At 31.7% G+C, this 25111-nt stretch overlaps 1 protein-coding gene across 1 annotated transcript in view; it reads left to right on the forward strand.

Moving 5' to 3' along the window:
- Positions 1–6211: 6211 nt before the first annotated feature.
- The window catches only part of LOC111613200 (uncharacterized phosphotransferase YvkC-like), a 37507-nt gene continuing 18607 nt past the window's right edge, over positions 6212–25111 (forward strand). Inside the window, exons 1-20 of the mRNA XM_023354546.1 lie at positions 6212–6293; positions 7365–7543; positions 9442–9686; positions 10083–10124; positions 10305–10415; positions 13959–14077; positions 14461–14510; positions 14880–14932; positions 15008–15126; positions 15394–15535; positions 15604–15647; positions 17912–18039; positions 18529–18632; positions 20590–20625; positions 20701–20828; positions 21547–21617; positions 22111–22175; positions 23259–23406; positions 23946–24063; positions 24137–24234. Coding sequence (XP_023210314.1) covers positions 6242–6293; positions 7365–7543; positions 9442–9686; positions 10083–10124; positions 10305–10415; positions 13959–14077; positions 14461–14510; positions 14880–14932; positions 15008–15126; positions 15394–15535; positions 15604–15647; positions 17912–18039; positions 18529–18632; positions 20590–20625; positions 20701–20828; positions 21547–21617; positions 22111–22175; positions 23259–23406; positions 23946–24063; positions 24137–24234 — 2052 coding nt within the window. The 5' untranslated portion in view covers positions 6212–6241. The remainder of the gene's footprint in view (positions 6294–7364; positions 7544–9441; positions 9687–10082; positions 10125–10304; positions 10416–13958; positions 14078–14460; positions 14511–14879; positions 14933–15007; positions 15127–15393; positions 15536–15603; positions 15648–17911; positions 18040–18528; positions 18633–20589; positions 20626–20700; positions 20829–21546; positions 21618–22110; positions 22176–23258; positions 23407–23945; positions 24064–24136; positions 24235–25111) is intronic.

The raw sequence follows: 25111 nt of genomic DNA on the forward strand, positions 1-25111 counted from the left end.
TGTTATATAACAGTCGTTCTTGTGTTTGATTTTCTATTCTTAAATGGTACACACCATGCATTTACGGTATTATGATTTATGGGACGACTTATGGGAATTATGGGACGATACGAAAATTTTCCCCGATTCTTTTAAATCTTTTTTGACGTATACTTTAGAAAAATTCACGGTTTAAATTACAAGCAATATGCATTCATTAACCGTTTGGGTCTACGCTTTTTACAGTATTAAAAGATTGGTAGATAAAAGGAAGGTTAATATACTTCAAGTCTATTTTATTCGGTAGAAAGGATCATCATAAAATTGAAATTTTTATTCATCTTTACACAGACACGAAACACGAGATTTTTGAATACATATTACTGTTAACACGAATGTATACGCAAGGAACGTTCCGTCATAATACGTCTCTTCAGCGACAGAGAGGCGGAGAAATCAAGAAATTTGCTGAAAAATCCATCAAATTTCGTGGCGACGTAACAATTAAACTTTGACAATTTACTGCGAGCGGTGGACTATTGTTATCGCGAACGGTTGGATTTTTGGATAGTGCGATTTAAAGTCATTGATTTCAAGCGTTTTACTGAGTTTTTCATCATTTGTAGTGATTATATCGGTAAGTTTAGACTACAAACTTTATTAATTTGGGTATTTTTGAACATTATTAAGCCGAATATCACAATTAGTGGCAATAATTTTCCGACAAATCGCCGTTTAGATAACAATTGATAAATTTGGTCACAGAGACGACGAATGGGGTCTTTCCATTTATTTTAGAAAATACCTTTCATCCTTGTACTCCCTATAATATAATATATTATGTTATATTAGGAAAACTTGGTGTACTCTCAAGTATCACTTTGCATACCCCACGTGAAGACCACAGTACTACTGTCAAGTATGCTTAACGGTTGGCAGAGACAAAAAAACTTTTTTTCTTTCGCTTAGGCGATTCGGTTTTTCTGCAGAGGGTCAGCATAGTGAGACAAAGTGGTATCAAACCAGGATCACCTCTGAGGCGGACCTGTATACGAGCTACTGACCCTGCATTGGTATTAAACCGGCTCAATTCATTCCTTTTTTCAAATCGGAAATTTTCAATGTTTATGTAACTATTTCAAATAGATGTTTTTTTAGCCGTGTCAAGCAACTCACCGATGTTATATTTCAAACGCAGTTCCCTCAGTGGAGACTGCACTGCACCAAATCTCAAATGAGTGACTTTAATTTATCCAAGACTTTTTTCGCTTTAATGCTAATTGATTTTAGTTTATTATTCTTTTATTTCTTATTTTTTCGTTTACTTTAATTTCTTTATTACGCTTCTTTTTTTTATTTGTACTTTTATTCACATTTTTTTTTTCTGTACAATAAATCACTTATAATCTTTTGTTTGTGAGATAACATTGCTCAAACTGCTTTCCTAGGCTGATACAACGATAAACGTCGTGTAGACTTGTTCGATGTCAAATATTTAGTCTAATATATTTTATTGATAATTTTAGACAAACTTTCTTTTTATATATTTAAAAGAATAACTTTCAATGTGAATTCAAATTTTAAAATATAACCAATTAAACAACCCTTTATCTGATATGTAATATTATTAACTACATGACAAAAGTTTTTTATTTACAAACTCACGAAGAATAAACGTAAATAAATTTTAAGTTTAAATTAAAACTGTATTACAGTATAAATTTTTTACGTACTGTATTAAATATTTTTAAGCTATTTTAAACCGCACTACACAAATGCAATTTAAACTACATTTATTGTTATGAAAGTACCATTGTATATATTTTACACATCTTCTCTGCTATTTGTCACAACAAAAAGGCAGACATGGTATAACGAGTTTCAATTAATATTATATGGGAGTGCTACTTTGCGCAAGAATACCAGGCGACAAAAGTTGAATAAAACTTATTTTGATAATGCATACTGTTCTAATTGTTCACTTTGTTATAGATTTTGTGATAAATACATTTATCTGATAAAATTTCCGTTAATGATTTAGGTTATAAATTTAATAATTTATTTTTTTTATTATGACAACGCAACACCTGGGCAATCTGCCGAAGTGGGAATGCCTCAAGGGAGGTCTTTTAAAGAAAAGGGGCACTATTTATATGTAAACGCGAGTAGGAACACGTCTAATAATACTAAGTGGTGTCAGGAACCTGACTTAACAGATCTTCCCTGTCACCCATCAATTTAGACAATAACCCCTGATAGTGAGCGGCATCCATAGCTTGGTATCATATTTTAATCCATCCTGCACAAGGTGAGCTGAAACTTACGACTTCCGATTTCATTAATGTTGATTAAATAAACTGAATGGATGTATATTAAAATTGGTATCGTCCACTTATCCCGTAAGTAAGTCTTGATTTTAACAAAAGTGACTTTAAAATCGATTAAAAAATATTAATGTTTTTTTTCAGAATGACGCTGCATCACTGACAACAAGGTTAAAAAATGGCATGAACAATAAAGGCTTTGGAATTTTGATTTTAATTTTCGTCTTTGTATGATGATAATCTTCACCGGAATGGACACATTTCATATTTAGTTTATTATCGTAGTTTTATCCATGCATGCATATTTTTAATATTTAAGCTTAATGGTTCTGAATCTTGCAGTAAGCATATTAATTTACTCAAGGCAGCTCCAGTACTAAATTTCACATACTCGAAGCATATTTAAGCAAAAACTTGCCAAAATATTTTTTGGATAAGTATTCAGAACCGTACTAGAATAACCAAACTTTCGATTGATTTGTTGATGTCCGAGTACAGTCTAAAATTACACTACAGTATTTACAATTATGCTAATCACTTATTACAACGCATCGTCATACATCCGCATTGATTCAAGTAAACCTGCTTTGAGATCGTACCGAATATTTAAACAAATTAAGATAATAGGAAAACTCATAAAACACTCTATCTCGTATTGTTTTAGAGGCTTACCTACGTTGTTGTTGGGTATCCGCAACTCTAAATAAGGATCTTCACGATAAAATTTTTTAAATTTAAATTTAGTGCAGTGTCATTTTAGTTAATTAGTTACAGTAATTATATATGTTAATATAGTGAAATTTCTTATAAATTTATGTTTTAATAACTGTTTTATTATTTGAATTAACAGACCGTTAAATACGAATTATTCTTATAGATGTGAACATTTTTTTTACGTTTTGTATGTTGTATCCTTGTGGTTACTAAGAGGACATTTTCAATCACACGTAGAATGGGTTGGGTCAGACCAGAAAGTAAATTTGGAAATATTTTACATGAATTCTTTCTCATTTTAATTTAATATATCTGTCATATGTTTCACTCTAAAATGCCGTGTAAAGATAATTTCATGTCATCGAAATACTTTAATAACAGCTTGAATATTCTACTTTAAAATTTATTCCTTGTCACTGTCTATTAATATATAACGCATTTATACATGTATTTTATAATATCAAATAAATTAATCTAAACTTCTGCACAACTTACGCTTTAAAAACAGCTTGAATATTCTACAGTACTTTAAAAATAATGATAATTGTAGAAGAAATACAGTAGACCCCCCTATAACACTGTAGATAATTCCGTGTTGTATGAATTCCATGTCGTACGAGTCACTTACATTTTATAAGTACGTGAACCGTTCACAGCTTGGCACACGTGTTTGTAAAATCTAAGTGACTCGTACGACATGGAATTCATATAACACGAATTATCTAGTGTTATAGGGGTTCTACTGTATAAGTTCAATTTCCTGCAATTTATATAATAGACAAAATACGATGCTTGAAAATGTATAAAACTGTATTGAGGATGCATGAAAATTTTTAATAAACAAAACGAATTTTGTCAAAATATTCATGGAAATAGGAAATGAATACATTATTGTTTATATTCTATTAATAACGTTTCGTGACGACATTCAGATTTGGAATAACATCACAATAATAATATATTGCCTTACAAAAATACACAGCTTCATACAGCTCCTTTCCATTGAAAGTTGCGATTCTTTTCAATTTGAAAAATCATTTTCAACTGTGTTGGGATATGAAAATGTTTAGTTCAAAGCAATACATGTTTTTCTAGTCGTAGCAACACTCTTTTCTTTTAAAAACGTCGGGTGCTCGTTTAACATATAGAACACCGTTGAAACACCATTGAAAGCAGAAATCTATATTATTGTTCTAAATATTTGGCAGGGTATCAAATGTTATTCGAAAATGTACGGCTGCAATCTAAATGCACGTTCGTCTGTGCAGACATCAGTACGTCCAACATTGGTGTGACTATTAGTACTAGCAGGGCCATTTTTCATCAAAAAGAACGTTACTTCTGCTGCATATGTTGAATTCTTGAAAAAGAAGTTTCATCTGTGAAGCATAAACATAATCGCGCGTGGTTTATGCAAGACGGCTCAAGGCCCCATTGCTCAAAGCAAATGTACAAAAGCTTTTATGGTATGTTTTAAAAGCGAATAATCCAATTAGATAATGAAAAATATAATGGTGGGGGAGTGGAGTGACTGCCTCATAGACCCGACTTAAACGCATGTGATTTCTTTTTATTCGGCTACCTTAAAGACAGAGCACACCACAATGCTCCTACTACTATTGAAGTGTTGATAGATACAATAAAAACAGAAATAATGGTGATTTTTTAAACATTTGATAACAGTAATAAAGGTAACCGTTATTAAATGTTTCAAATCGGTTAAAAACTATTATTGCGAGTCATTTCGAAAACGTAATTCATTAAATGACAATAAATTCTGTACACTATGCTTTTTGAATTTTATTTTTGTCTCATATAGTTAAAAATAATTTAAAATAAAAATTTTGCGTGAATTACAAACCACCTTGTACACATAGTTGCTATGTATACATAGCACATAGTACACGAACAGTATTTACACATAGTTGCTAAATATACATAGCACATAGTACACGAACAGTATTTACACATATTTGCTATGTACACATAGCAACTATGTGCAAATACTGTTCGTGGTAACTTTCGCTTACAAAACAATGTTAATATACAGAATTGACTTACATCCTGAATCCCTCAGTGCTCTTAGAAAGGAAAGAGGTTCACGGGCCTCTCAGAACTGTTTCCACATAAAAACAAAAAAGACGCGTACATATGTGAACTCGCGGATTTTTACGGGCGTCTTAAAAATCTAAATTTTCTGTTAATTGTAAATATCCTCGGAAAAAACCCGAAGAATTCGAACTCCATCGGATTTCACCGATTGTGTAACAACTAGCTGGGAAAGTTTACACTTAGGTGTGAAGAATGCACAGTCATCGTCAACAAAAGTAAATCACGTGTCCGCTTTCTCACGACAAGGCTATAAAAGGGCATTACAACGGAAGTTCAGGCCGATTCGTCATAGGACGTTTTACTTGGTGATAGTGCCACTTCGATTTCCGAACCTCCATACAGCAGACCCGATCCAGCTACAGGGAGAAGACAATACCGAGGACTCCTACCTCTTCCATATAGACGATTACGCCAACTCTTTATTACGCCGAGAGGTATTTAGGGGATTTAGAATTTGTAAAAGCGCTCTCTCTCAAACTAGAAATTAGGTCAGCGACATAGTTACGAAATTCTCCGCCAGTTTCTGTAAATATTTTAATATAACCGCATTTAACCTTAGTATTTCTGTAACTTAGATTTAGTTATTCAATAAATGCTTTGTTATTTTGTTAACCTGTCACCTGTCATTTAAGGACACCTGCCGACTTACCTACGAACTCACCACTCGATTTGCCCTCCTAGCCATCCAACGACCCCGAGATCGTGCCTTACCGCCCCGTGCAGAGTAAGTGGTAATTTGGGAATTTACCCGTGGCCCACTGCTAATCTCACAAATATTTTATTTCTTTTATTGCTAATAGCCGTCGTAGGAAAAAGAAAAATTTTATCCTAGCTTACGGTTAACACTAGCATCAATTATAAGAACTTTTTCTAATTACGTGCTGCAAACGAGTAATAATTTTGTGTAAAGAAGCACAAAGGTCATTCGACTAAACTGCATGCGCGTTAAGTAAAACAATAGACTCGCGCATTTCACTCCTACAGGTATAGAAAACGGTTAAGCAAGGAGGCGTTTTCAGAGAGAGAAAGAGTTTATCGGCGATTATCGCGAGAAAAGGTCAACAACGCGATAAAATCGGCGAGATATCCACCGAGTAAAGACCTATCGCGACATGTCTCTTCTGAAGACTTTATTTGGACGCTTTTTCTTCGTATCCGATTCAGGTAAGATCTCTTTTCTATTTCCCATTATATGTTTCTACCGAAATTGATCTCACCTTTCTTTTACTCATTCTCACGTTTTTATACACCCCCGATTCCCCAGACAACACGCTTCTGTTAGTCCTTTGTGCTTTTCTGGATGAATCTGGCCAGTAAATACGTTTATTAGTGTTCACGTATTATTAATAATATTTGATGCAACGTAAGTTCTGATTTTATCGTTAATGAAATAATCTTAGTTTATTCTATATTCTATTTTTTTAATCGAAAATAACGAAGTTTATCTTCGCATTTATCTTCGCAATTCGTCATTGTTCTTTACACTTAATACGTTATCCGATAATACTTTCATTGTGTATTTCCCAAACAAACAAATTGTATTTTTTGTACGTTGACCCTTAGTTACAAATTCTTTGTTATATAACAGTCGTTCTTGTGTTTGATTTTAGTATTTGAATAGAGGAAAGAGACTATTTATTTTGACTTTGAAAAATGTGTCCTGCAAATACAAACACGTGTATTTTTTGACCACACAACGAGTTTTACAGAATGTCGAGTTTCCAAGACTTTACTAATAATATGTAAAAGTCAGAGAGATCTTCGGAATGAAAACATGTCCTATTTTTGAATAACATTCAAAAGACTTTTTCTTTATATTGGGGTTGAAATGTGTTTTAATTGGGTCTTAACCGCTTAGCCATTCGTTAAAATTACTGATAATATATATGAAAAAAGCGTTAAATCAAGAAAAACGCTGTAAATTCGATCGTCGCTAGCATCTGAAAGAGCGTTGTGTATTGAGGGAAAGTGAGCCTATCTCACTGATAACGTAGCTTCCGAGCATTTCCTATAAGCGGGATCTTCGTAATAACTGTTATAATAAAAAAATATACAAAAAGATGCAATCTGTTACGAACAAAAGAGTTAAGGTTTTTTACATTTTTATAATCAACCGCGTATAAGTCAGCCATGTGTTTTTTTGTGAAGTCCAAGTGCAAAAATCTCTTTATTTCAATAAAAAATAATAATGAGAAATTGGTCTAATGCGTAACGATTATTATTTAATCCCGACAGAACCACTGACAATCAAGAAGGTATTTTTGATTTTGTTTTTAAAACTTTACGAGTTTATCTTCAAACCCAGACTTCACTTTCACGACTTCGATGATGACGACGATTTAGTCAAAGCGGGCACATTCCCCAGCCCTGTGGAATGGAAACTAGAATGTCCTCGAAACTGTGACCTGTACAGAGTAAGTACTTAGTTTAAATTAATATTTATTAGGAATTAATAAGGAATCTTTTGAGATTCGTAATTCTGGGGTTAAGGCAGAGATATGCAAAATTTGTTCTAATCGTCTAAAGGGTTTGACAATATGTAGGGGATAAAATAATGGAAAAGAGAGAGGGTTCCAGTATTAGAGTAAAGTATGTTTTTGAAAAATTGTAAAGAGTAGCTATGCAAAATTTGTTCAGATAGCACGAAAGGTTAGGGATTAGAGGATGAAACCAGAGAGAGTGAGTGGTCCGAGTTTTATGGTAGCCATGTTTCCTGTAATGTACCAACCAGTAACTAAGCAGAAATTTGTCCAGATCGGAAGAAGGATTTGGGAGTTTGTAGGGAAGATGAAATCAGCAAGAAAGAGTGAGGGAGTTCGAGTTTTAATTAAGGAAGCTTACGTACTGTATATCGGACAGTAATAAGCTTTCCAATGATCCATTGATACAGATATATTTCGTGACAGTTTCGACTATCTTTTAGGCATTTTATCGTCAATAAGGCTCACACGCATATGTGTACACCTGAAAAACAACCGAAAGAACTGGATTTATATAGGTAGATATCTGATAACATAAGAATAATTGTTATTTTTAAATCCTGTTGTGTAGGATTAATCCTAAAACAAAACACATAAAAATGCAATAGGTCTGTGTACGAAAGTTTAGTTTTATGGAAGGGAAATAAATTCACAAAAATAAAAGAAAAATGATTTTTTTAGTAATGGTACGATAGAAATAATCTTAAAACAATGGTAATTACTTGTACAGTAAACTGTCCCCTATTTAAATGTGTGGGATCCCGGGCAATAGTTTGTTGAATTAAAGTATTAATTCAATAAACTGCTTAAATAAACAGCGCAAAAAATGGGAAAAATCAACGAAGAAGTACTCAGATTCTGTCTATGATAACATTTTCTTTCTAAATGACTCCTCTTCCAGGGAAGAGGAGAGTATACGATTTTCTTTGGGAAGTAGGGATTAAAATACGAGATTTGATGAGGTTGTCCTTACGATATTGCTTCTTTGGTAACATCTTGACTCGGAAAGAGAACAGAACGGAACACATAAAAAGACCAGCAAAGATTGAAAAGGTCGTTCAGTTCAGGAGTCATCTTTCTGTCTAGTTTAGTTAATCCCAGTTTCAATTCAGTCCATCCCCACCAATTCAACCGCCGTCCGGATTAAAAACAAATGAACTTCGATCAGTTATGACCATTAACATTACGAATTATTACCAAGATTCGTCAATACAAGTAATTAGACTCTCCTCCGCCTCTTGAGGCTCGGGGATCCAGGTATTTATATTGACACGCAAAAGTTGTGTTAGAGTTATCTCTCGCTCTCGAGGAAGTTGGGCGCGGATAGCAAACACACTGTAGATAATAGAGATAGTAAATAGAGTAAACTTACTCTATATGCTAATTCCATAATATAATATATACAGTATATCTTGCATGTAAAATTTCCCTTTGTTATTAAATGTTTATTGCTTATCATACTTCGTTGGTTGAGAGCATCACTTTCGGACATTCCTATCTATCTTATTTTCTCTCCTTCATTTCTTACTCGATTCGATGGATCCTGTGAGCCAAAAATTCACAGATGATCTCTGAACTGACCCAAGAGTGCGCTGTCGTCCAGTCGCAGGTGTAAGACAAAGGAAGAAAATGGAATACACTATGTGATAAGTGAGTTAGTCAGAGCCACCTCGCAACAACTGTACAAATTCGTGTTTGTATCCACTCGGGCATTTGTGAAACTGTTAAAATTAAATGTAATGAAAGTTAATAAGGGTAATTATCAGTCATAGCAGATTTTATATCTCTTACATTGGATTTTGAAACTAGTATAATATAAGAGAATCTTTTAGGAAGAGGACGAAGTGATGATATACGGGGTTAATTCGAAGAAGGAATGTTTGCTGGTGAGAGTGGCCAGGATCGACGATAGGATGGCCGAAGCGTGGCTATATCTTAGACTTACCAACGGCAAAGTTTACGTTTTGCAAGAAACGGGTAGAACGACGGACGATCGTTACTTCCAAGCGGCCGGTTTGCGACTGCAATGTCTATCGCCTCTCAGAATATGGAGGATATTTTTCAACGGTCTTCTCAGGTAACTATTTTTTATAGAATGTTTATAGTTTTTAACAATATTTCGAATTAAACTGCGTACAAAATTTTAAGAGAATTTTTTATGGGGAACATCAATTCGGGCCAATTAAGCAAGTAAATGAATGAATGTCTTTATGAAAGGAATTCCCCTTTAAACAATCTAATGAAGATATTCCAACGATATACCGTCAAAGTTTAATTTAACGTTGTCGAATGTTTCTTTGAAAGTTTTTCTCAGTTGAGTGTGAAGCTAAATTGAATAATCTTAAATAACAAGCATGAAGAAGGCCTTCTCAGTATTTGTAATAAAGTCGTTTAACATAGCTATTATAACTTTTATTATTAATTCGATAATATTTTACACATTGATAAATATTAACTGTATCATTTTATTTAGGGAAAACGATGGCAGAGTAATTCACGTCAAATTCAGTTTTGTGTAAGTATATAGTTGCATTCGACATAATTTATTTCATAAAAACAGGTGTTGCGCGGCGAATTCGTATCGTAACTTAAAATATAGTTCTAAAGTATTGTTCAGACGAACTCATTTAATAGTTAAAAAGTATATTATCCTTATTAATTAAGAAAGAAGTGATCTAATAAACTTTTTCGATAGGTGGACAGTTCTATCGGACGTGTACGATTTCACTAGCGACGTAGATAAAGATGCCATGGCAAACGCCTTAGATCACGCTTCATTCTTTTCACTCTTCGGCAACGTTTCCAGGTAAATATAGATTATTTATTTTTACATTTTACTGTTATTCGTTATTTATATTAGAGTGGTTGCGGCCGAAGTTTTCATCTGTAAAACGTAAACGTCAAACGTCGAGCGCCGCTTACAAGATAGCGGTGGTTCGACGTTCACGTTTTAAAGATGAAAACTTCGACCGCAACCTCGCTATTAATTATTTTTATTATAGTTATTTTTGCTTTATATTCAAATATTTAAAAGCTGTTATTAATTTATTGTATTCTATTTTGAAACGATACTTAACGGTAAAATATGTTCCAAGAAAAATTGTAGCCTGAGGATCGCTTATTGGACTAGGATGAAAACGTTTGCTAAATAAAAGCAAATTCTAACAGTCAAAAAATGTCTTCAGAGATTTATTTTCAATTCTTCTGCTAAAGTTCATTTAGATCAGTGTTTTTCAACCTGGGGGTTGCGACCCACAAAGTCTTACATGGGGGTCGCGGGTAAAAGAAAAAAACAAGTGTTTGTAGGTCCTACACTACAATAAAAAAAACTACAATTTCAGTGAGAAGGCTGTACCTGTTTATTTTACAGTATAATTGGTTTTCCAATCGATATTTAGGTCTCAACAGAAAGAAAATTAAATACGTAGTTTTTAGAATCACTGATATAGTTTTAATATGGCCCTGGGGGGTCGCCAGAATTTTTTAACTTGTAAAGGGGTCGCGTATTCAAGAAGGTTGAAAAACACTGTTCTAGAGAAGTGCTTAAAAAAGTACATTTATGAAATGCTAGAGGAAAATAATTATGTGGCTCATGATCCAAATAAAGCGGTAAAAGAGTTGCAAGACTTAACTTTAATGAATGATGAAATAGGGACAGTGATGGATTTTGAAAGTCTATACCCATCCATGAATCTGTTATCTTGTTTCAATGCATTTGTTGAATTTATGGTCCAACACAATCCAATGTTATTGACGTACTCAGAGGAGTTAAATAATCTAGCAGNCTCTCTCTCTCTCTCTCTCTCTCTCTCTCTCTCTCTCTCTCGAGGAAGTTGGGCGCGAATAGCAAACAAACTGTAGATAATAGAGATAGTAAATAGAGTAAACTTACTCTATATGCTAATTCCATAATATAATATATATATTATATCTTGAGTGTAATATTTTCCCTTTGTTATTAAATTAATTAAATGTTTATTGCTTATCGTACTTTGTTGGTTGAGAGCATCACTTTCGGACATCCCTACCTCTCTTATTTTCTCTCCTTCATTCCTTACTTTGTAAAAGTCCTACGTACGCTGCCGCTTACTCGATTCGATGGATCTTGTGAGCCAAAAATTCACAGATGATCTCTGAACTGACCCAAGAGTGCGCTGTCGTCCAGTCACAGGTGTAAGACAAAGGAAGAAAATGGAATACACTATGTGATAAGTGAGTTAGTCAGAGCCACCTCGCAACAACTGTACAAATTCTTGATTGTATCCACTCGGGCATTTGTGAAACTGTTAAAATTAAATGTAATGAAAGTTAATAAGGGTAATTATCAGTCATAGCAGATTTTATATCTCTTACATTGGATTTTGAAACTAGTATAATATAAGAGAATCTTTTAGGAAGAGGACGAAGTGATGATATACGGGGTTAATTCGAAGAAGGAATGTTTGCTGGTGAGAGTGGCCAGGATCGACGATAGGATGGCCGAAGCGTGGCTATATCTTAGACTTACCAACGGCAAAGTTTACGTTCTGCAAGAAACGGGTAGAACGACGGACGACCGTTACTTCCAAGCGGCCGGTTTACGACTGCAATGTCTATCGCCTCTCAGAATATGGAGGATATTTTTCAACGGTCTTCTCAGGTAACTATTTTTTAAATAAAATGTTTAAAGTTTTTAACAATATTTCGAATTAAACTGCGTACAAAATTTTAAGAGAAGTTTTGATGGGGATCATCACTACGGGTCAAATAGGCAAGTAAATAAATTAATATCTTTATGAAGGGAATTCCCATTTAAACAATCTAACGAAGATATTCCAACGATATACTGTCAAACTTTAATTTAACGTTGTCGAATGTTCCTCTGAAACTTTTTCTCACTTGAGTGTAATGCTAAATTGAAAAATCTTAAATAACAAGCATGAAGAAAGCCTTCTCAGTATTTGTAATAAAGTCGTTTAACATAGCTATTATAACTTTTATTATTATTTCGATAATATTTTACACATTGATAAATATTAACTGTATTATTTTATTTAGGGAAAACGATGGCAGAGTGATTCACGTCAAATTCAGTTTTGTGTAAGTATATAGCTGCATTCGACATAATTATTTCATAAAAACAGGTGTTGCGCGGTGAATTTGTATCGTAACTTAAAATATAGTTATAAAGTATTGTTTAGACAAACTCATTTAATAGTTAAAAAGGATATTATCCTTATTAAGAAAGAAATGATCTAATAAACTTTTTCGATAGGTGGTCAGTTCTATCAGACGTGTACGATTTCACTAGCGACATAGATAAAGATGCCATGGCAAACGCCTTAGATCACGCTTCATTCTTTTCACTCTTCGGCAACGTTTCCAGGTAAATATAGATTATTTATTTTTACATTTTACTGTTATTCGTTATTTATATTAGAGTGGTTGCGGCCGAAGTTTTCATCTGTAAAACGTAAACGTCAAACGTCGACGTTCACGTTTTAAAGATGAAAACTTCGACCGCAACCTCGCTATTAATTTTTGTTATTTTTGCTTTATATTCAAATATTTAAAAGCTGTTATTAATTTATTGTATTCTATTTTAAAACGATACTTAACGGTAAAATATGTTCCAAGAAAAATTGTAGCCTGAGGTCGCTTATTGGACTAGGTTGAAAACGTTTGCTAAATAACAGCAAATTCTAACAGCCAAAAAATCTTCACAGATCTATTTTCAATTGTTCTGCTAAGGTTCATTTAGATTATTGATTCACTTACATAATTTATGAACCGCTTTTGTAGTTGTTTCAATTACACCTCCGATCATAACGTTTTATGAGATTGAGGAACTTTTTACCATTTTCATATCTAATTTCTTATGNTCCCAGAAAATGAACGTAAAAGTGTTGAGCTGACTTGTAAAAAGAAGTAATAAGTAGAAAAGTAGAAGTGAAAAACTCTCATAAAAAAACTAAATAAATAAAAAAAATAATAAAAGGTCAACAGCACTCCGAACCTATTGTTATTATAAGAAGAAAGTAACATACTATACGTGTCTTAAGTTATTGTCGATTCTTCTTAAATTCTCATTTTAGTCAACAATAATTTCTCTCAACAGAAAGAAAATTAAATACATAAATTTTTAAATCACTGATATAGTTTCAATATGGCCTAGGGGAGTCGCCAGAATTTTTTAACTTGTAAAGGGGTCGCGTATTCAAAAAGGTTGAAAAACACTGATTTAGATTATCGATTCACTTAACTAATTTTTGAACCGCTTTTGCAGTTGTTTTAATTACACCTCCGATAATAATGTTTTATGAGGCTGAGGAACTTTCTACCATTTTCATATCTAATTTCTTATGCTTAGAGCACGAGAATTAATGGACGTCTACACTCAACACGGGCAAATGAGAGGAACGATTAAGTTAGAAGGATCAGATAAAGAGAAGGAGTTGCATTTATGGGGAACCAAAATGAGAAATCTTCGTATGTATTATTCCATTATTCATTCAATCTTCGTTCCTGACTTTGTTTATTATTTCACAAAGATACTAGAATATTTATTATTAACGGAAAGTTGAGACTTCAGTAGAAACTATATAACCATTCAGTAAAACATAAGATATTGGAAATAAATAATATCTGTATTTAGTGAGGCAGTAAAGAGATTAGAACTTTCAGGATGACCCTTAAATTTCAAGCTTCACTATTGGATAAACACTATATTAAAGCGTACTTCTAAGAACATTTCTTAACTTTATCGTCTTATTTACTTATAAATTTCAATATTTTACCTAATTAAAGTACTAAAATATGGCAATATTTATTTCGTTTAATAATTATATATGTTTACTTTTTTTTCAATTTAGGAAAGATCTCGTCAGAAAAACAATTTTGCCACGTTTTCGCTTACTTGCAGGTAAGTATTAATTAAAAACATTAAATTATTTATTAATAATAGAGAAATATTTTTGAAATAGATAAGAATTAGATGTATTGTATACCTTAATTAAACATAATGAATAATTGGATTGGATTGAAGGGTTAACAAACAAAATAATATGGTATAAATCACCCTAATAAATAAACCTTCCTTCCTGCAAAATTTCAGAAATTGTCGACACAAAACACAAGATTTATTAAGCTTCAAAAAAGGTGAAAAAATCGTGCCCCACACACACATACACTAACATCAATAAATATAGATATTCCACCCCCGAATTTATGTCATTACATAAATTTTATTTGTATGTTAATATAATAATATACAACCTGTATTTCTATGTAGCATGGGATTTTACTACACATAGGAATTGAGAGTGTTGATAATGTTATAAAAAGGTAATTTAATATTTAAACGTAATAATATCTCTATGTATTATAAAATGATAAATTATTTAAAGTCTTACATTTTAGGCTTCATCACGGTCATATAATGAATTCTAACGGTAGATTACATTCGATCAAATGTAAAATTCTACCCGATAGTGAAAATATGAATGAAATACAGAATAAAGTTTTAGAATTTTCCTTGGGTAAGTTGTGAGAAATTTTAGTTTGTTTTATATTTTTTATTTAACTTTTATTCATTCCATAGAATTATCTATACAAACGGTCTTTAGTTTGCTGTATAGAATCACTCTAACATATGATTTATAATCCACTTAACAATTTTAATGAGAGCTTTCAAATTTCTATAACTAATGAGATGTAGTGAACAGTAAACTTAGTAGATGTAATATGAAAAATTTTCTGCCCTGTAAATGTATATATGTAATTATAATTATATGTTCTTACGTTAGAGGATGAAACATATAATTTGAAATTTACTTCCGAGATATATTCCACGTTATTTATGAAATCGAAATGGCCCAATGGCATCGAATTGAAACACGTAACTATGTCCAAAAATGGAAAGAAGGGTCACGGAATTGTGTTAAAAGGGTAAAGTATAAAATATGTTTTAATTCTTACGGTATAATATTGGAATATTAATGAATGTATATTTACAGAAAAATTTTGAAAAATAAAAGAAAATATTATCCCGTACAAAAACGTAAGTAAATTTTAATTCTTGATAAATTTATAATTATACTTTTTCCATAAAAAACATAAAGAATCAACTTTTTTACTCTGTATAAGGACTACTGACAAGTTTGGTTAACGAGTTAATTGCCATTGATACTGGATCTGATAGGATCCGTGGTTCTATTCGTGAATTTATATGTAGATCCGGTTTCAAAGGCTTTTGATACCGAATTTGATAAGGCCCATAAATGAATTTATACCGTTTAGGTCTTAACAATCATCCGATCGATAAGCAATATGCTGACGATTTGAAAACGTTTTCGCAAGATAATTTTAAAAATGAAAAGATAATCAAGTATTACACAAGACTAATTTCGAAATATTTTATTTAAAAATGTATATTATAAAACAGAAAAATTTTAATTTGAATATTCAAGAGGCTTTTTTCGGTCTATCTTGAATTCGACCAACATCACAATATGACGGACAAGTAAAGAGAAAACTGGGTCTTTATATTAACGTTTTTGGTTATTTTTTGGTTAAATATTTTTTGTACCTTATTATCTATAATTATAATTTGTTTCATAATGAAATTTGCAATATGAGTGGGAGGTTTAAACCTCTTTACAGTAAATTCTCTGTAGTATCTACTGTGAGAACCGTGGGGGGTATGACTACGCCGTACCTCCGTGGATCGGCTTTCAAGTCGGTGGGACTTGCTCACTTGCCAGAGATGGCTTAAATTTTTTAGATTATCCCGCGGTGACGGGATTTTCTTGTTCGGGTCGAGTGGAGGAGGGAAGAGTGCTGTCGGTAAGGTGACAGGCGATATACGAGTAAAAGAGGACACCAATTTAATAAGGAAACAACGATTTATTGGATATCTACATAGACGGTACCAATAACTATTATCGAGGGGAAATTCTGAGTCCCTAAAACGCGTGGGGCCGAGAGGGAGTTCACAAAAATTTGTTCCATACCTCTTTATGTTGATAGTTCTCTTGAGGAAATTAATAATATACGTAGGACACAATATTCGTAGGATACAAGATTCGTAAAACACAATATATAAAAATAAGACACAGTATCTAAGTGACGGTAGATGAACGACTCCCCCGAGAAGGGGGAAGCAAGTGGCTTTTATAGTTTCGTCGTGGGAGAATGGTCATGTGATCAATTGTTGTGAGGTAAAAGGTACGCGGATATGTCAAAGTTGTCCCCGGGACCATGCTTACTATCAACTTTGGAGTTGGAATGTGGGATTATTTTCGAAATGGACGAATGTTTACTTTGAACGAAAGAGGATATTGAAAATTTTCCTTTTTTTTGTTAGATTTTACTTTATGTTTTAAATGAAAATTTAATTGGGGGTTTATAAAAATGCGGGATATTAATCAAAAAATTCGGTAAAAATTCTGGATTTCACACTACCGACAGCAATTAATTTTTAAAATATGTTTTCTGTAATATATTAACTTTATTTTTTTCTATCTGAATAATGAAACTCTTTATTTTAGGAATAAATCACCGTAGATAATTCGGGAATATTATACTTTCTCATCAATTGTAGTCTGCTGAAATTCTTGACAATATTCTGTATCTGATCTTCTGTGTGTCCCTGAATACTGTTTTTATGTTGTCTACATCTAATTTGTTAATAAGGTGCTCTACAAAAGTATAGAACCGCTGAAAATTTACTATACTAACATTAAAAACCCATAGTTTCCTATATGCAGCAATCAGCAGAAATTGTAAAAAAATCTGATTTTAAGCACCACAAAAGTATAGTAAATGAATGTAAAAAGAATTATATACTAGAAAACAGTTTAATTTAGTAATTTATTTGTACACCTCCTTTACTGGTAACATCGAAAATGCAAATTGGCATGCTACCAACAAGGTTTTTTTTATAATCGATGTCTCAAGAGAGTTCCAAGCAGTGACAATTGCTTTTTTAAGTGTTCAATGTCGGCATACTGATGATTCTAGTCATAAATTTGGTCAACCAAGTTCCCTCAAACGTTTTTTAGCGAAATCGAATTGGGCAGCTTTCTGCTTATATTTTTTAACGTTTGATCATTTGATATATAGAATTGAGAAAGTATTATTATTATTGCTCTGTCCTACTGTGTTTCTACATAAATTATAAAAAGTACAGGAGCTCGTTACTCCTGCTCTTATGGGAGCAGGAGTAATGCGGAATTCCATGTGTTCCGGATTACCGAAAAAAACGAACTGTTACTGTACATTGAATATAAAAATAAAATTGTATTCTTTATTTAATATTTTTAGCAATTAATAAAACAGAAAATCTTTTGGTGGTGCCACTTACATCGTTACATTGTCAAGTATCGGAATTAACTGGTGGTAAAGGTTCCTCTCTCGGAATACTTACAGAAATTGCTGCTGATAACAAAAACGTAAATATGTATAATTTATAATATATATAGGCTAATTAGTTTTCTTATATAAAAATATTTTATAAAATTGTAAATTAAAACAGCTGCCTCTAGTCGTATTTTCGGAAGAATATATTCGGTTAATCAGGAAAATATTGCATAACCATTTTGTTCAATACAGTATACTGAATACACTGAAAAAGAATAACAACGAACATATTTATTTACTAATACGCAAACACGATGGCTGCTGCAAGTTCGTAATCGATTTTCTTAGAAACTTCATTATAGATACTGTACGTTATATGTACTATGTATAGCGTTCATACATACATACATATATATATATAAGATTTAAAGTAGACTATATGAATATACTGTACTATACCCGTAACATTAGTTAAATCCGAAGATACTAGGATAAACATGTGTTTTTAATTTGTAATTTATCATTCACTTTTTCTTCATAAAACAATGCAAAATTAAGTTTGGTTTATATGTTTTTATTAGTTCATAGTGCCCAAAGGTGTTGTCGTGACGACGAAAGCCTACAAAATATTTCAGGATACAAATAGAATGAAAGACATCGTTTCTTCTTTACAGAAAATAACACGGTTTGTATTATTTCAACAATTTTTAGATATAAATTTAAAAGCTTTTGAATGTTTTAAATTGTTTATACAACTTTGTATTGTTAGTTCAATTATAGCCTAATATTTTTAGAGAAATTAAAACACGTACAACTCTCTGTGGAAATAATTATGCACGAATATTTCCCTTATCTACAATAGTTTTTAATTCCATTAAATTAATAACAATTCATTTTTATATTATTTAATTTTAAATGAATACGCGAGTGCAACACTGACATTTTTACAATTTCATAAGGAATTGTCAAAATGTCAGTATTACACTCACATATTCATTTAGTATACATTTAAATGTTGTTTCCTTTCTAGTAATGTATTTAATGATTCCGTTATTCATTCATTCAAGAAGAACCGTAGTACAGTACAAACGAAAAAAAATTATAACGGTTCAAAGATCGTGTTACGAAGATTTGCCAGCTACTTTAAAGTGTGAGAAGATATTCGGTGTTCCGGCATTTATGATCTTAACTCAACCTTAGTCCACCCTGAAGTTTCTCTGCTCACTTCGTTTTTGATGAATTAATAATTAATCAATGTACAGTACGAGCATTTACGTTTTGTAGTAACTTTTGTGTTCCGACCTGTTGCTACTTATAATTCAATTAAAATGATACCTTTACAGCGAAAAAGATAAATAATATATTGTATATATACACCATGTTTTAATTAATTACAAATATGCTACATATACCGTCTCTGATAAAACAACATGTACTGATATTGGGGAAATCAATATTAAAATAACTTCTTTTTTATTACACGTAGGTAAATACAACCTGCACTTAAATACTTTATTATTATTGACACTGCTGTGTCTCCTTTATGCACTTGCTTGCCTTAATACGTCTGTTTAATTTAAACTTTGTCTATGACTATATTTTAAGTTTGTTATTATTGCTGTTATTAAAAGTACAATGTTACTTGTTAATAATATTAAAAAAAAAACATTTTAATAGCTTTATACATTTTTATATTATTTAATTTTAAATGAATACGCGAGTACAACACTGACATTTTTACAATTTCATAAGGAATTGTCAAAATGTCAGTATTACACTCATATATTCATTTAGTATACATTTAAATGTTGTTTCCTTTCTAGTAATGTATTTAATGATTCCGTTATTCATTCATTCAAGAAGAACCGTAGTACAGTACAAACGAAAAAAAATTATAACGGTTCAAAGATCGTGTTACGAAGATTTGCCGGCTACTTTAAAGTGTGAGAAGATATTCGGTGTTCCGGCATTTATGATCTTAACTCAACCTTAGTCCACCCTGAAGTTTCTCTGCTCACTTCGTTTTTGATGAATTAATAATTAATCAATGTACAGTACGAGCATTTACGTTTTGTAGTAACTTTTGTGTTCCGACCTGTTGCTACTTATAATTCAATTAAAATGATACCTTTACAGCGAAAAAGATAAATAATATATTGTATATATACACCATGTTTTAATTAATTACAAATATGCTACATATACCGTCTCTGATAAAACAACATGTACTGATATTGGGGAAATCAATATTAAAATAACTTCTTTTTTATTACACGTAGGTAAATACAACCTGCACTTAAATACTTTATTATTATTGACACTGCTGTGTCTCCTTTATGCACTTGCTTGCCTTAATACGTCTGTTTAATTTAAACTTTGTCTATGACTATATTTTAAGTTTGTTATTATTGCTGTTATTAAAAGTACAATGTTACTTGTTAATAATATTAAAAAAAAAACATAAACAACACTCTATAAATAGTTTTGTATGCATTTTGTAGAGAACAACAAGGTTCATTTCATAGTACATTTATTAAAAATACATCTCTAGTAATTATTTTAAGATGTATATAATATAAATTTTTATTTACAAAACTTTTTATGCAAGATATTGTATTTTACTTATTAAATTTTTGTATTAGGATAACGAAAAGTGATGTAAAAGACGAATGTCAAAGGTAGAAAATTTTATTGTTTTCATACATGATTAATTTGATTTTATTTTATAACATTTTACCTTACATTACTTTTAGAATTATGAAAGAAGTTGCGGAGATCCCACTTTCAAATATAATCTGTGATGAAATTGAAAAAAATTTAAAAGCAATTTACACGAGTGACTTAAATAATGTTAGATTTTCTGTCAGGTCATCGACTTGCGGTAAGAATAAAATTAATACAGTATTTTTAGTATTGTATTATTTCAAACTTCGTAAAAGATGAAACTTCAGAAATATTAACATAGTGTTGATTAAGAAATAAGATGAAAGAAACCTCAAACAGAGAGCCGGATTGCTAATGCAATGAAGGCACTCTTGATGACGACAAAAATTGGATGGATATTTATGAATTTTCGTGTTTTTACTGGAAAATTCGTCAATATATTGTTGTCCTGAATATGCTCCCAGTTTTTATTATTATGCTGCTCCTATTGTAAGACTGTCGAAATTATAAGCACAGGAAAAGTTCCTCTTTGGATCTACAGAAAGAAAGTTTGAATTGAAACAATAAAAGAAAGATTTCACTCGATGGTGAAGCTTTCTTTTTTGTTTCAACGAACGGAGTGATTCCCTCGTGGACTTTCTGTGGAAAAGTACCCCAATTTAGTTTTGATATAAATGAAGAACGTGAGAAAAGCTCCAACTTGCCAGCCCGTTAGTCATGTTAGTCACTCGGGACCAACTCTGTGTTCTCTGCTTTTATTCTCAAGACCTTTGAGACGTTTTCAAGTTTGAAACTGCTAAATACAATTAAAAAGTGACTAATTTACCTTTTCTAAGTTTTGTGATAAAATTAACACTTTTCTAGAAATTTAAAATTATTAAATGCTATATTAATTAATTAATTTATTTATTTATTATTATTTTTTTAATTTTAAGGGGAAGATAGCGAAGATATGTCTGCAGCCGGTCAAATGGAAACTTATCTCGGGATTTCCGGATTGAAAAATGTAAATAATTTCGAATTAATTTTTTATATAGGGGAGTATTGACACTGCTGTTGTCTCCTTTATGCACTTGCTTGCCTTAATACGTCTGTTTAATTTAAACTTTGTCTATGACTATATTTTAAGTTTGTTATTATTGCTGTTATTAAAAGTACAATGTTACTTGTTAATAATATTAAAAAAAAAACATAAACAACACTNTTATTAACTTTAACGCAAAGAAATTCGCTAAAAAGAAAGCAAACCTCCGCGTAACCCCCGTCTATCGTATACCCCGCACTTATGGTGAAACAACTGTTTTGTAAGTGTCAGTTTCGCAATAAAAAATCGGTTTTTAATTTGCTCCATAGTCTGCATCTCGTTCATCTTGTCTTTTAAACACATATAACTCGTGTTTGATAAGCACAAAATATGGTGACTTTTATAGAAATGTAACAGTTATGATTACTTTTATATTCTTTATATATTGTATTTATATACTTGTTTTTTTAATCAGATATTAACTGCAGTTAAGAAGTGTTGGGCATCGCAATTTTCATTTACTGATATTGAATACAAAAGGTAAGAATCTTGATATCAATTATGCTAGCATTGAAATTATCGAAAGATAAAAATCATTATTAGGTAAATTTAAATTCTATTGTTGAGCGAGGAGAATATAATAGTGATTTTCCTTAATTATTTCCTCCCTATCAGCATTAAGATGGTCTCTTTACATGATCATTACGGGTTTGGCAAACAAGGATTACCGGATGATAAGAATTGGAGTGGATATAGCCAAAAATTTTTATGATTCACCGGTTTGTCCACATTGTGTCTGCTTCTTGCTCTTATTACCCGATTATGAGTCTTACATAATAGACAATGAAAAGCACCTACTTTATGCTGCTAGGGAGTAGAGTTTTAAATGTCTTTAAGTTCAAGTAAGGTATAAATCAACTAATGTAATTCGTCCATATTATCGATGACTTTTAATTTTTTCGTTAAGGCAAACCACCAATGACCGTGTGAATAAAACCACCGAACACTGGCAGGTGGTTGCGGTTTGTACTTGAGCAACGGTTTGCACACGTGCAGTTTTTCGAGTTTCCTTTACGTTTCTAACATCTAAATAGCGACCAATTTCCCATAGAAAGTTCTTCTGGAAGAAACTCCCCTTGCTTGAACGCACAAATATTACCTTACCATATTCCATCAATCAAATTTAATCCAAAACAACAGAAAGAGTAACTAGAAGTATAAAAATTCGGTTACAATTTTCAAACATTCTGGACCGATAAATTCCCACTGGTGTACGCGGTCTGACTGTCTTACCTTACTTTCGAGATCAGAGTAAAATAAAATAAAAATCTAGACCGGATTTGAAAATAATGGGTTCAGCAGGTCCCGGTTAACTATGCACAAACTCCGGTTTGGGCCGATAATCACTTTATTTTAATTCATATAATAATTCCTAGAAGGATATAGATAGAGGACCGGCGTGACTACTTTGTTCATAGGAAAAGTATGATGTACTGTACAGTACAGAGGCAAGACACTGCTATAATTGAAAATATCCTAATGAAAATTAACTTAATATAATATTTTAAATAATTATTGCATATTTAGAACGTAAATTTACTGTAAAATACGATTAATTTACAGGCAAAACGGTCAACTGTTAAACCTACCGATGGCAGTTGTTATCCAAGAAATGGTGAATGCGGATGTTGCAGGTGTTATGTTTACTTGTAATCCTGTTACTTCAAATCCAAAACATGTTACAATAACAGCCAATTATGGACTAGGAGAGGTATGGATTTACATTTCTGTTATTTCTCTGTAGTTTTACAACAAGATTAATTTATCCAAATATTTTTGCTTAATTTAATTTAATTTTTTTACCATGGACAGTCAGATCTTTTCTGTACTCATCATTGGTTTCAACATTCCCACGTTAGGGTGGTATTCTTTACCGAATTACAGAAATGTAGTGCGTATCTTCATTTTGAAATTTACCGCATGCTTAATACGTAAAACATAAATACTACTTCACACTTTTATATGCAAGGTGAATTACAGAATTTCTAATAAAGTAAACAGGTAAAAGGAAAGCCTGCTGCTCGAAAGAGTGGCAATTGAGTCAGAACCTAGAAACTTTCATGTATCAGTTGACTCAGACTTTGTTCCTCTTCTCCTCACCATCTCATTCAATTATTGGCTTAGCCAAACCCTTAATTTACATAAAGAATCACTATCTTAATGCCTAAACGACAAAACTAAATATAAAATTTTAATAAATAATTCTTTTTAAATTTCGTAAATTGTAAAAGTAATTACAAATCTTTTCAGTCTGTAGTGGCTGCCAAAGCCGAACCCGATACCATTTATTTAGAAAGAGATATCAATCAGAAATTAACTCTTAATAATATAACTATTGGTAAAAAGGATACAAGGGTTGTTGTTAGCGGTGAGTTCTCATTTTGCTACTTAAAAAATTACATGACTGAAATATATTTAGGGCTAAATACTTTTTTTTTCAGAAACGGGTGACGTTGTCGAAGAAAAAAATATTGAATTTGAAGACAAATGTTGTTTGACTGACGAACAAGTGCTTTATTTAGGAAATGTCGGAATAATGGTTTGAAATTATTATTTACAAAATTTTTAAAAATTACCGTATTTTTGCGGAATGACAGTATTCGCGGCATATAAACGGGAGAGTCAGGCATGCCAGTTAAACTGTGACTAAAATATAAAATTAATCAGACCTAACAAAATATTTTCCCAAGTACAATAAAATAACATTTTAATTTGACTGATTAAATCAGGAACAGTTTTCATTTACAAGACAATAAAACAATTAACGACTCGTTGACATTAGTAGTAGTTGTTAGTCATGTGTGGGATACACTGACAATCTATCTTGACCTTCAAAATAACACCTTACTCTGAAATTTCACACAAAGCCCTTGTTAATCAGTGCAAGCAGAGATAAGTTACAGAGAGTTTCTTAAATTTAATATGCTTATTTTTGCGTTTTTGAATCAAATTATAATAGAAAAATTACTNTATTTTTAACAGCACTGAAGAGGGGTTGGGAACATAAACCAACCCAAAATGCATTTGAATAAAAAATTGTTTTAAATAAACTGTAATGTTTTTCTAATCAATTGCTGTTTGGTCGTCTACCAAGAATCTTTTCACTGAATTACAAGGATGCTACGAACAGAATTTAAACATACAGCAACCATACCTTCTACATTATAAATTTGTGCATGTATATTTGAAGGGTATAGATACAAAAGTCATATTATTTAATTTTTTGGCGGTATTGACTTATTCATATCGCTGTGTTCGTCTTGTAAAGTCGATTAAAACTGTAATAATGTTGTTGATGAACACTTATATTTTTAAATTGTTTAAACGCAGAATAAATTATTGAAAATCGCGTTTTGAAGCATATGTCACACTATCTAACAGCTGTTTTGCAGCAAAATTTACACTTTTTAATTCAA

The sequence above is a fragment of the Centruroides sculpturatus genome, unplaced genomic scaffold (genome assembly GCF_000671375.1).
Source record: "Centruroides sculpturatus isolate CEXI.00-Female unplaced genomic scaffold, Cexi_2.0 scaffold1325, whole genome shotgun sequence".
NCBI classification, from domain to species: Eukaryota; Metazoa; Arthropoda; class Arachnida; order Scorpiones; family Buthidae; genus Centruroides; species Centruroides sculpturatus.